At 40.2% G+C, this 14035-nt stretch overlaps 1 protein-coding gene across 3 annotated transcripts in view; it reads right to left on the bottom strand.

Moving 5' to 3' along the window:
* DISP1 (dispatched RND transporter family member 1) overlaps positions 1 to 14035 on the bottom strand; it is an 85441-nt gene that overhangs the window by 24822 nt on the left and 46584 nt on the right. For 2 of the 3 annotated variants that reach the window (XM_058020181.1, XM_058020184.1), the window contains one exon: positions 5743 to 6279. In XM_058020181.1, coding sequence (XP_057876164.1) covers positions 5743 to 6248 — 506 coding nt within the window. In that variant the 5' untranslated portion in view covers positions 6249 to 6279. Of the gene's footprint in view, positions 1 to 5742; positions 6280 to 13274; positions 13345 to 14035 lie in introns of those variants that run through there. The other variant, XM_058020182.1, reaches the window with a different exon arrangement.

Consider the following 14035-nt stretch of genomic DNA (forward strand, 5'->3'; position numbering starts at 1 on the left):
TTCCAGAACGAGCGCAGGTGATGCTGGTTTTCCAGTCAATTTAGTACAAAAGAAAGGAGCCATGTTTTTTTATGGTTTCCCTCCCATAAAGCTGAGTTTCCCACAGCTTTACATCTTCTAAGGACAGCAGTTCAAAGGCCCAGCAGATTGCTAGTTATGAGTGAGCTCCTCTGTTGTTCAGGGAAAGGTGAGGGATACAGGGCACAGGAAATTCAAGCACACACAGGACCTGAATTCCCTAAGGAGCAGAATCTACACAGCAATATACAGCCAGGCTGGTCCTCAGCTGCACTCACACCAAAGCACCAAGCACCACCTTCCCATGGCAAAATTGATTGATTCCAAACAACCTGAAGTCTAGACAAACACTAATGTTTAAGTAGTACAATTCCAAAGCCTGCAAAAATCCCCTGAACAGCTCAGAATGACAGGGTTTTTTTTTAAATGCACTTAATACTTTCTTAGCCATGCTATTTTAAATTTGGTCAGCCACCAAATTATAAATGGCATTTTTATTTGCATTCTAGTCTCTGTGTGTCAGCTCTTTGCTTTCAGTTCCAGAAAGTGGAGCAAGTTGTTTGCACAGCCAACAATGCACAATATTTATCATGGGAAGAGTAAATGAATTAATAAAACCAGAATAAAATTCTTAAGGTATCACACTCAGAGATCATGCAAGACTAAAATAAAAATGTGTGAAAATTAAGAAGCACAGCTTAAATTAGACTGACATGAAAAATTATTTCAAAGAAAGAAAGAAATCCATTTGGTCACAGGGAAAACCTACTTTTCCACATGTGCTCAACAGGGAATCCCACATATGGACTCAGATGGATGCATGAGATGGCTTCACATTCCTTTTCTTTTTTCTCAACTACATCAAAATCCCAAGTATGCCATCGGGTTGTTAATGCTTCATAATAAGGAGAACTCCTACTCGGGCATAGAAAAAATGGCTTAAATGAGAACAGAGAAAGAATCTGTATTATTTCAGGAACTCCTGATCTGTAACATGAACCAAAAGATTTGCAACACCTTGAACAATGAATGAAATGATGTCATAGCTTTTGCTTCTTGGTTGCTAAAGGTTGATAAAACATTTCAGAAATCCCACTTCCAGAAATCTGACCTAATTGTTTCTTATTAAAGATTCCTGTTTTTAATCTTCTTAGGGGAAGGCAGAAAGGTTCCTTTATTAATTTTTTAATCATTATATGAACATGTATTTTGTACAAAAGACGTTAGTATACAATTAATATAAAAAGTGAAAACTAAAATATCTTTTAATGCATCAAAATAAGCAGATGCTAACAACTTTCAAATTAGGATAGGTTGTTATTTTTTAACAGTGGAAAAATTTTTGTGAACAGTTCATGTTCCTGAACTGAGGCTATTTGAAAATATTTTATACACATGTATATGCAAAATCAGCTCTGCAAGCCATGCAGAATGTACTAGATAACCATTGTCCTTTTCCTGGAATCAAGCAGGGAACTGTTTCATAACAAAGTCTTGTTATTGAGATTGGTATTTGACAAACATTCCCTTGCTTTTTGAAAAATCAGAGGAGATTTTATTTTTTCCGGTTCTAATCTTTATGCCAAATAACTAGAAGGAAAAATCTAAAATGGGTAAGAGGCAGCTGTAGTGTTCTATTCTCACTTCACAGCTTTTTCATTTCTACAGAGATTTGTTTTAAAGTATTAAATAAAGTGTAAGTATTCACTTGTGTCTGCAGTACTGTTTGAACAGTGTGTGGTACAGAATGCTGAGATACAGCAGAACCCAGAGTCCCAGAACCATCACATAAATCTGCAATGCCAAAACACTTCAAAAGAAGGTTTAAATCAAACTAAAAGCAAGATGTACAAAAAGTCTGGATGTTTTACCAGTTTCCTGACGCTGTCTTTTGTCTTCTTCAGAATATAAATTGGTCTAACAAGCAAAAGCTTTGAATCCAGCAATTTAAACTAACTAAGCTTTAGGAGCTAAAACCTCCAAAGTAAGCTATTGGGGGATGAGGAGCAATTCTTAAATTTTATCCAAAGTAAGGATTCTGTGGGGCTTTAAACAGATTTTATTTTCCTGTTCCAGCTTGAGATGATTGCATGATCATGGGCAGATCATCCCATATATCCTTTCAGCCTGTTTTTTTACCACAGATAATTCAGATGCTTTTCAGAACAGTTTTCCTTACTTGTCTGCTGTAGTCAAAAGCATCAACAGTATAGTCTAAAAAAGTAAACAGTGGGTGACACAAAGCAGGTTCACCCTAAGCCAAGAGGGCTTGTTTGAATTTATTGGATTGATGCTGTGAAAGTGCAAGCACTGCACACACTGGCAGTCTAGAGCATTTTCCTTAGCAGCAGCACCAGCAGTTCATTCACAGCTCCCTGACCTCTTCTGCCCTACGTTTTATCTCTGAGTCCACAGACCTAAGCTTTCTAAATTTTATCATCAGAGAGATTCCAGCAGTTGATATCAAGATTAAGACGCACACAGGTAGCTTTTAACTGGTGTTTTCCTACTAAAAACTTCCCATACATGTCTGAAGGAAGCAATCCAATTTGGCACCAGAGATACCACAATCGTTATTACATGCCTTCCTCAATCCTGAGACAACTTCCTAAATGATCTGCGCACATCCTTCCTCTGCCACTCCTACTGATATGCATACATTCCTATATGAAGAAGCAGTTTTGAAAAATACCAGTAAAGATTGTAAGAGATTGTAAGAGATTGTAAGAGATTGTAAGAGATTGTAAGAGATTGTAAGATTGCAATTGTTTTCTGGCTTTTTAAAAATGCTACTATTCAGTTCTTCCAGAGAACTATGCAAATGTTCATTATTTATTTTATCCTACTTTCATCCCACTAAGCATGCTACTGGGCTGCACATTTTTACTTTTCCCTAGGGACTCCTAACTCAATGCTTCTGATGACTACAGAAGCAGCAGCAAAGGAAGGGCAGTCACTCATATCTTCCAGGGTGTCTAAGCTCCCAGGTTTCTTGAGATACATAAAGTGCATTCCAACAAAAACGGATACTTCAGCATGAGCTTTCCAAAGGGGCAGGATAGGGGAACAAAAAAAACATCCAACAGTACTGAAGAGAATTAAATGTGCCATGCTTCAAAATTCCAGATCCAGCCAGCTTTAAGAGGATAGAACAAGTGTGGCATTATTTCAATCTGTCTTTACATACTTCAATCTGCAATGATATACCAGAGCCACATTCCTTTAATATTAGGTCACTGGCAAATGTTAAGCCTTGGGCTTCAAAACCTGACAAAGCCTGTTGTGCTGAAACAATTGGTTACCTACCCAAAGCTGTAAGCATAGGCGATACAGTCTGCAAAGAGTGTTCACCCTCCTGTATCTAATCACAACTTCTCCCCCTTCTTAAAATTATACCAGTATTTGAATGCATTTTTTTTAAAGGAAGAAGATAATTTAACTGTTGTTTGACTACATACTGAATTTAACTAATGTAGAGTATAAGAACCTGCATTTTAAATAACCCTGTTGAAACATGCACATTTCATAAAGCTGGATGATTTCCAATGAACCTTGTAATAAAAATACCTAGAGAAGAAGCTGCTGTGCAGATTATAAGCTCAAACTGCAAAAAAATTAAGAGTGTGCAACAATGATCACATTCAAATATCACACACCTAAGTGTTAGTCTTCTGTTTACAGGAAGTGACCCCAACACATAAAAACAAATACACATTTATCACTTCTCCTTTTCAGCCCTGCCAAGGAGCTACAAATGAGGCAGTTTGCTTCCTCCTCAGTGCACATCCATCCACCAGCAAGACTGCATCCAGCTGCTCCCAGTTTTTACCATCTCCCACATGTCTACATTGACAGTGGCCTTTCTGGGTGATAACCTCACAATGCAATGACAGACTATTGTATTTAGACACACCTTGCTGAGTATGAAGAGAGAAAATAAGTCTTTGGTTCCATGCTGAGTGATAGTCAGATCAGTATACACTGTCCATTAATGCAGCCATGGGCAGTTTACGGAGTGAAAAGGCACAGAAGCAGTACAGTAATCATTTGATAGGGATATGCAGGGTATGCTAACAGATAGAGCTGGTTAATTAGGTATAGGTGCTTTAAAGGTTGGATTGCATCTTTCGACTGCTAGCAGTAAAACAAACCATTTATCATAAATCATTGTTCATAATTTCTGTGCATTTTTGTAGAAGTGTATGGTATGGCAAGGAAGATGAAAAAACAGTGTCTTGGCTCAAGAGCCCAATCAGAGCAGTTCAAACAGTTTTTGCATCTGTGAACCATGACTGAAAACATTATTTTATCATATCCAGAAAAATTTTCACTGTTTTTATTTCTAGACTAAAGCCAGAAACCCAGACTATGGATGGCATTTGTTCCTTTCCTCATGACTATGGAATACAGATGACGTTTAACAACCCTGATGCACAGTGAAAAACAGTGAAATGAATGCAACCATTCCAACAGTTTGAAAAGTACAACTGATCCTACAATAGTTCAACTTCCCGCATACCTTTGTATACAAAATTATACAACGTCTTTGCTTGACGAATGGGGTGGAAAATACATGCTCTGATAAGCAGTTTTGACAACTAAGATTTTTTCCATTTCTAAGTGGAATAACTGGCAGGAGAAAGCTGATTTGTGCTCTGTATTATCATCCCTATTTTCATCTGTTTTTATCTTAGGGGAAAAAAGCTTTATTCACTATGAGTTTTTCCACATTACATGTTTTTCCCCGTCTGATATTTTTAAGAGTTTAAAATTAGTGCATGTATTTCATCAAGACAAAGTCATTGTAACTGACTGAGAAACACTCACAGCTCCAAGTTCCTGAATATGGGTGCAGATGTTGGATAACAGGGAGAAGGGTAGTTTTAATGCTCCCATGAATATCCACCCCTTTTAGCCCAACTGCAACTCAGAAAAAATAGTAACATTGCTTAAAAGCTTCAAAGTGTCTTCCTTCAATGGGAATTTGCTTTTAAGAAGTTGCTTCTTAGATTGGCTGATTTTGCCCAGGACCAGGAGGCTGTAAAGATTGTTCTTGTGTTTGTTGCTCCCTGAAGCTCTGGAACTCCAAAGCTAACAAATACAAAGAGGCAGATTCTTATGAAATAGAGAAGAGAAAGGACTAAATCCTGGAACAATCCCAAATTCCTCAATCTGAGCACAATTTTGAAGTTTAGCAGATAACCTACACTGAAAAGAGGGCAACCCACTGAACCAGCTGACCTGACAAAGAAAAAACACCCTGCACATTTGAGAATAGAATTGTTGAAAATATTTTTCAATGCATCTTTTTAAGGAAATATGTATTTTGATTAGACTGTGCAGACATACCAGATCTTTCAGTGTATTCTTAGCTATCTCTGCTGGTTTGTTTTACACAATAGAGGTGTACCCTATGTCTTCTGAAAGAGCTAATAAGCTTACAAACAATCCCCACGAATTAAAAAAAAACACCAGTGCTTGTTTTCTCCCAAGAAAGAATTATTTCATTTCAGGAATATTCATGGAGCCCAGCAAAACAAATCTCCTGACTTGGTTTCTCCTGGAAATAATGACTTGGTAATGCATTGAAAATTGATCTGTAAAATCACTGGGAAAGAAATTTGGTTCATCCTCCTTTCAGATCTCCTACTTCTGTAGGAAAACAAAATAGTTCAGGGAAAGATTATCCATGCTGAGAACTAAGAAATAATGCAACCTGCTTACCTGATCCTGGCTAGGTGTTGCTGCACAGGCTGATGCTGGAAATGGTCAGGCCACTGATGGTGAAGGCAGAAGGATGGGGAGGGCTGAAGACAGCAGGCAGGCTGATAGACAGGGCTGTGTTTTTGGCAAATAGAGGCTGAGTACTCAGTGTGTGGCTGCATACAGCACGAGGTCATAGGAGATGATGCTGAGCTGCCAACCACTGAATGACATTCTTGCTTGCTATTATGGCTACTTAAAGAATGATGGTATGGACAAGGGTGGCAGCATTGCGACAACATCTGCTGAGTTCTTTGGTTGTCTAAAGGCAGAAAGGATGGTTTGATTGCTCCATTTAGTTGCAGGCAGCCATTTAGACTTGGTTTTGATCTTGGTGTTTCCTTGGATGGGAGTTGTTGGACCGTGATGTCTCTGTCATTCGCTGCAACAACCCCTGGACCAGCAGCATTTGACAAGATGCTGCCATTGCTCAGGACCACAGAGTCAGTGGTGTTGCTCATAGCCATGCTCCAAGTTCTCAGTGGACATGTGATGTTCCTGAGGAAACAAATAAAGGGTAGTTTAGAGAGCTGCAGTGTTTTCAGATGCTCAGAAATAACTTTAAATTAACATGAGTAAAGCTCTGCTCTGAGCTTTACCTTTTGCAACACAGGGAAACAGGGAAAGGAGCCATGCACACTGCCAGGAATGTCCTTAAGTACTTAAATTTGTTGAACAAAATGTTAAGAGTGAAATTATGTCAATTTTCAGTGATTACACCAAGTTATAAATCAAATGAATAGAGATTTGTCAGTGTCTGTGTCATAGCTAACAAGTAATGGCTGACATGCACAGAGCAAAATCATTGTGCACAAAACTAAGCTAACAGCCACTATTTATAAAAACAGATTTTGGTATAAACAATGCCACCACACTTTGCACTGCAATTTACCTGTGTGCTTTGAAAAACTGCAGGAGACAAGCCTACACAATAGAGATTATTTAATAACCAATAAAGTGCTGGTTTCAGTAACCTCCTTTCCAATTTCTATTAAAAACAAGGCATATTCATGTTTATAAAGAAATTTTGAAATGCCTTATTTGAATAAATCAAGGTATTTCAGCAGTTATATCAAATTTTCTGAATAGTAGATTAGATCTTTAGCAGAAGCTCAAAATGAACTGTTGTGAATACTTAAAAGATAGAATACAATCACATGTTTTTACCAGGTTGACAAAAAATAATCCCAGGATTGAATTACTGTTGATTGAGAAGCTTTCACTTCCCAGCAACATGTACTCTAAAGGCAGTGCATAGAGTACACTAATAATGTAACGTGTCGTAAATAAAGGATATGAAAAGATTTTCTCCTAAGGTTTTTCAGGCAATATGTAGATAAATGAGAACTGTTAACATTGTAGAAGTGACCACAGCTCAAGATCAAAACTTGTGTGAGGTTCTTACAGCAGTCAATTTTTCCCATCTTAACTATAACTTTGTTTTAATAAGATAAAAAGGTAAATTGGAGATCATTATTTTGATAAATAACATGAAAGGTCAAACACCACACTCAGATAAGAGTTTGCTACCCTGGGGGAGGGAGGAGGGAGCATGAACAACACTAATTATGTGCTACTTAGAAGAATAAATCAACACTTGCTGAAAAAATATAATCAGTTAATCTCAACTGCTTTGACTTTTTAATACCGAATTTAATTAGCATCATTTTAAGTCCAAATTGCAAGGCTTGCATTACAGACAACCGAACTTTGCAGGGAGACACAACATGCACAGATTAAGGCAGATAAGCAAGGAAGTTTCTAACTCATTTTCTTCCCTGATACCTTTGCTGAATGCTCAGAGAGCTAAGCCTGCCCAGCCAGCTGAGCATAATTGCCTGTATGCTAACTCTGAGGAAAGTGCTTTGCAGACTGGAATGTCCCCCCCCCCACCGTAGCATCTCCCTGAGACAGAGCTAAATCCCCCACTTCTGAAACGAAAATTAATCCTCTGCTATTTGTTCTAGATCATGTGCAGAGCCTGATGCCCTGGGAAATCACTTTTATTTAGATACCCACTCAGAACAGGAGAATATGCTGTTTGACATGCAGATTTTTCCAGCCTTCAATTCCGCACATTCCTGCCAGGTACCCCCTCCCCTGGCCCAGGCAAGTCAAGCCCAAGGGGGACTTTCTGCTGAGCATAGAGAGCAAATTCAAGGGGCTGGCTAAACTTCAGTTTGGTCAGAAGAGATGTATCAGTTACGTGAAATTCCACTGTGTATCAGCAGTCTGGTTTTCTCTCACAACTGCAGGCAACATCAACAGTGAACACAGTGAGAGCTGGACACTGAGGCAGACAAAGCTCCTCTCCAGGTGCCTGGCAGCATTTTTGGAATTTCTGGCTGCTTATTTTTACATTCACTCACATAAAGATAGGCTGCACAGTGATGCTTCTCCATTAGTTTCTAAGTTAGTTGGATCCATCCATATCATCACTTGAAACTGCTGTACACTGCTCAAAATTACTGTCTACTGTAATAATCAAACAGAAGGGACAGAGAGACTGCAAATATCTGATATTTCAGGAAGAGAGACACACATTCTTTTGCTTTAAACCCAGGACACTTACAGCATTAATTTTTAGTAGCTGTTTTCAACCACTTCATGAAGGAAACCACACAACTCTGTGCCAAACACAGATGCCCAACATCGTGCCCGCAACTGCTGGACAACCCCACCACAGACACAGGGCCTTGGCCCTTCAGTGTATCTGTGCCCCTTGAGAACACTGACATGACAATTGTAACTTTTGTCCAGACAGCTCAGCAGCCTCCATTTAATACGATCAAAGATAAAGGCTTTATTTTCCACAGATATAATAGCTACCTGTGCACCTTTTGTTCAGAAATGTTTTAGAACTACTGAATAAAGAAAAGATCCTCAGTACCACAACATATAATTCTGCATTTGTTCTCCTGTTGAACAAACAATTAATGAACCATTTCAAACATTAAAATTTTAACAGATAGAGCTAATTAATTCTTTTTTCTTAAGCCCTGAGGAACTCTTGAGTTCCGTTCATTTTTATGGACTCTTAGAAAGGCAATGGAAGCACCTGCTTGCCTTGAAGTTCTTCCAATAACACATTAAAGGAAGAGCACCTTGCATGCTAAGGTAGCCATCTGATTAAATATTTTATTCAGTCACATCTGTAAAGAACTGGGACTCAAACCAGTTCTCTAGAATGTGAGCTGGGCTGTACATTTTCATTTGGTTTGGTAACTTTTCTCTTTTGAGTCACTGAATTTGACCAGGCTAATGTCATCTGAGTTTTGTTTCATTCATGTTTGAGAGGATTAAAAATTCTGTACTATGGTACTTCATTTGTGTCCCTCTTTACACAAGTGGCTGTAAATCCACTGACAGCAAAACTTCACCTGCAGCTGTCACACCAAAATATATTCTTAACTCTCCACTGCATTTTGTCTCCTCTGCCATAATTGCAGTGACTGGGAACTTAGATGTAAAACTGGCCCAATGAAATAGTTAACGGAGAGTCTTTTCTTTAGAGGATTAATAAATAAGCCAATTAAGATGTGACAAGTAAAAGCATAGTAAGATTTTTAAGATGACATGGAATGGGAAATCTAAGAACATGCTGACCATGATAAAAAGAATCTAAAAATAGGAATCTTTGAAAATTCAGTCTTAGAAAATTCTGAATTCCTTCAATGTTGAAGTTCATTTTTGCTGCACTCCTCAGACTGCTCTAGGACCTGGCATTCTCCAGTAGAGTGGGGGTTTCAGACTTATAAAAATTTACACCTGAAAGCTTTGAAGCAGTGCACAGGTACCCTGAACAATGAGATGATAGAAAATACAGGTTCCAATGCAGGCAGAATCTTCTACTTAATAGAAGATTAAATACAATTAGAAAAAGTGTTAATCTATACATTTAATATATTCCACATCTCAGGCTGGACACGAGGTATTTTAAATGTGATCATCTCTGTGGAAATTATGCCAGTTGGACTAATAAGGGAAGAAAACCAGAATTGTCTTTAATTACTGCACTCTTGATAGCAGTAACTGCTCAGAAAGGACTTGAGACACGCAGTTCAAAACAACTCCTGGAAGAGCATTGTATCTGGAATGTACCATGGTCTGCAGTGGCGATATCCATTCTTAACAATTTTATGGAGTAATCCATCTATTATTTGTGGAGCTAACAGTGAACAGACCTCACCCAGTAGACAAGCATTGCAAGCCCTTCGGGAAACAAAGTAATCCCGTACAACTATGTGGGATTTGGTGCTCCCCACACCTGCTCCTTTGGCTGCAACTGAATGAATTTTTTGTTAATTTTAGTTTCTTTAAAGTTAAAAAAAAAAAAAGGCAACCAAAAAAACCCAACCAGACTTAAAAAAACACTGGTTCAACAAATCCCATCTGGACTCAATGCCTGCAATTGGGAATGATAGAAATGCAAATCCAAGAAGGAATGACATAGTGGAAATTTAGTATAACCTAATATATTAGTACAGATAATTTATAGATTTTTAGAAGACAACAGAGAGAACAGCCAAGTGTTGAGGGTTTTTTTAACCATGTAAGAAAAAAAAATACTCCAAATCTGTGACTTGCACAAAATCAAAACTAAACTGTTGTAAGAGTTTAGATTTTTCATTTAAGGCAGGAAAGAATTCAAATTTCATTTCAAAGTTATCTAAAGCTTTTCAGTGTAGTCAGCATTGCACCACTCAGCCAGCTGAACCAGCCCAGGCTTTATGGACTTCACAGACCTGTCAGCTACAAAGCATCATAGTTCTGAGATAAACATAATGTCCAAGGTAATAAAAATGTCTTTTCATGTAAAAATTCGTCTAAACCAGCCGTATTCTAGAAGCAGTGCATTTCTAAAATAAGCAACATTTAACAATCCCAGTGCTAACTGGTGACTCCTTCCAGATGAAATACCATAATGGCCTTGCAGTCCTTCAAGATGATCAAGTTTTCCAATGTAGCCAACAGTCTTACAGTCTGTAAACTCAGTTAAATCCTCTCCAGCCTTCGTCTGCTCTGTCAGCCAGTGCACAGCCACTCTAAAGAAGGGTTTGCTCCTCCTTCACATTACCAAAATTCTTTGTATATTTGCTTTTTTTCCATGCCCAGAGAAGTAACAGGTGGTGCTCGGTGTTTGATACTGGGTTTCATGGGAGATGTCTACGTATCTATCACCGCAATGGTCTTTAGCAAGTCAAGCTGCTTTTTAATGCTTCACGGTTGTTGATCTCCATTCTGGCTCCCAGCTAGACATTCTTTGAATTCTCCAGCTCTTACTCCAATGCTGTCATACTTGGTGCTTGGTTTCGCTCAATACCTCAATTCTTGCTCTTCCATTTCAGCTGTTAACCCCTACCTCTTCCCTGAAAAGCTTTCTCTGTACAAAATACAGGTGCTTCCCAGAACGAGACATCCCTGTGTTCTCCTTTTTTTCCCCAGGTATTTCAAGTACATTAAATATAACCATTTCAGCTTCAGAAAGTCTCAAATTCTTATTTCATCAACGAGCAAACTTACCTGATGTATTTATTAATGCAGCCATTTCACTTTGTGAAATGGTACAACACAGCTCCTATTTTTGAGAAATGCCATCATGGTCAGTGTGTTTTCTGCAGTCTATAAATACCCACATTGTCAACTAATGTCACCCTATTACCAAGCAAATTTTCAGCAATCTAAGTCCTTGTTCCATGAGGGAGTAGTTAGCAGACAATTATGAAGCAGAAGAGGTTTGTAGAGGGGAAATTTCCCCTCCTCCAAGTGTTCTGAGAGCCAGCTGTCCCTGCCACCCCTCTCCACAGCCTTCAAGGCTTTGAAGCTGTCCTGTTCTGAACCTGAGACTCCATGAGTTCATTTCCTGTGTAGCAGGCTAGCTCGGGAACCGCAACTCCTGTGACAGGGAGTTTCCAGATGTCACCATGCCAGCACCACGGCTCACGTACAGATGGGCACTGGCAACCAGTGTTGCCAAGCTGGCACAAGAACCAACCCACCAAAGACAGCTGTGGGGTGAGAGAGCTGGGAAAGCCTGCAAAGGATGGGAAAAACCAACCTCTTCAGACCCTCAGAAGCAGATTTCCTTTGCTTTTCAGCTAAAGTTACTTCTTCTGGCACAGAGAACAAACAACAGCAGACCGTTTCCAGAAATCATTTGCAGGGCTTCAACTACAGAAATCAATGGTAGTGCTTTAACTACAAAGTCTTTTCAAAGTCAAAATTTACAATAGATATAATCAGACTAGGGACAGAAGCAACAACAAGGAGCTCTAACTTCTCTTCCAGAAGTTTTGTATAATTCTAAAGTTTCAATTAGAAAAAAAAAAAAGAGGAAAAAAGCATATCTATGTCGGGAAAATGGAAGAAAATATATTGAAGTCTGAAAAAGCTTCATTCAAGTTTTGGAATGAGATACAGCTAGAACCAGAAATTATTGGAACCATTCTACTTCAAGAAAAAATATGCATAGTTCTGGAAAGTAGGTGTATACCTCAGCAGAGTTTAAGAGCCCAGAAAGCTGTTAAAGAACCTCAAACATTGCTTACAACTGCCACACTGTCATTGCACTAAATCTTATTTACACAACTTACTGACTTTCCATTACCATATGAAAGACTTTAAGGTTTTTGTAATTGCAAATATTCTGATCCAAAATAGCTCTAATGTGCTTACACAGGATAGGAAGAAATTAAAATATGGCTCTTTCTGGGTGTAAGAAGAGTTACTTGCATTGACAGTTCCACAGATTTTTACTTCATTATGCTGTGGGACTAACACTGAAATTACTACAGTTGTAAAGGGACACAAAAGCAACACTTTAAGCTACAGCCCCAGCAATACCTACCAGCACCCTGGCTATATAAATGTTACGTAAGAGCTTAAGAAACCACTCCACCATTTTCTTAGAATCAGACTATTTGTTTTCTGTCCAAATTTAAAAACTATGTTTGAGCACAGTAACACAGTAATAAGAATTGTTACTAATATTAGCATTTTTCTTCCAATTTTAATAGGAGCAGTAATATAATCTCCCTCTACAGTACATTAAATAAGGCAAAGAATCAGTGAGACCATCAGGACACATCAGGCAGGGTACACACTGGCAGTCACACCTATTTGATAAACACACAGCATTTTTGCACTTGGCTACAGAAAACACAGCAAAGCACTTTTACACTATCAGTCCAGAATAATTTTCTTCGAAAAATTAAGATGGGAGTTGTTTGGTTCCCCCACCCTCCCCCCGCTTCATTTCCCAAGCTTGAGTGGGTTTAAAGTCTCCCATTCGCTGAGCCGTGCTCTGAAGGTCAGTGATAAACCTCGTACAGCACTTTTATCACAGCGTATCTACCCCAAGAGCCGGATCTCGAGTCGGGGCGGGGAAGTTTGTTTTCTCACCAGGCTCTTCAGCGCTGGCAGGGTCCTGTGCTGAACTCTCCGGCATTTCTACTCAGCTGAAAGGCTTCTCACAATCCCAGGAGCCCACTTACATTACAAAGTAGCATTGCAGCGCAAATAGCGCTGAGTTAAATCTCCATCCCCGCGCTTTCTGAAGGCACGGCTAGGTCCGAAGCGACCCGACGGGACGCAGCTCTGGCCACTTAGCAGCCGAAATCAGGGCAGATGGGCAGGACGGAGGCGGCAGCCCGGTCTCGATGCAGGTATCCCCCGGCTCCGAGCCCGCTGTCTGCGCAGCCGGAGCCGCTGCTCCGCTCGCCCCAAAACTGGCCGCGAGCGGGGAGCGCCGGCAGCCAGGGCCGCCCCTCCCCGCGGCAGGTCCGGGCTCTAGCAGCGCCTGGCGGCTCCTCCCTGCTCCTGCTGCTGCCGCGGGAGCCCCGGGCCGCTCCCCGCCCTCGGTGCCGGCCCCCTCGGATCCGGTTCGGACGCGGGGCCAAGCCGAGCACTGCCGCCTCACCTGCCCGCGCCCACCGGGGCTGCGCAGACAGCGGGCTCCGCGCCAGCCTCTCCACATGGAGAACACGAGTGGCACTGCCTTGGCACCGGCTGCTGCAAAGGGAAAGAGCCGAGGAAGGCGGGAGACTGAAATCAGTCCGGGGCTCATCTAGAGTGCCTTTCAAACTCACTTCAGCCCTCATTAGCTCCTAGCAAGGGCTTTTTTCCCCCAAGCACCAAGCTCTTACTTCATCCTTTAGTTGTCAGGTCAAATATTGGTGTGTGGCTACAAATCTCCAACAGGTCTCCAGCAACAGAATACCTACTGGGATTTAAGGGCCTTCACCCCACCAGATTT

The sequence above is a fragment of the Melospiza georgiana genome, chromosome 3, assembly GCF_028018845.1.
Source record: "Melospiza georgiana isolate bMelGeo1 chromosome 3, bMelGeo1.pri, whole genome shotgun sequence".
In the NCBI taxonomy this organism is placed as follows: Eukaryota; Metazoa; Chordata; class Aves; order Passeriformes; family Passerellidae; genus Melospiza; species Melospiza georgiana.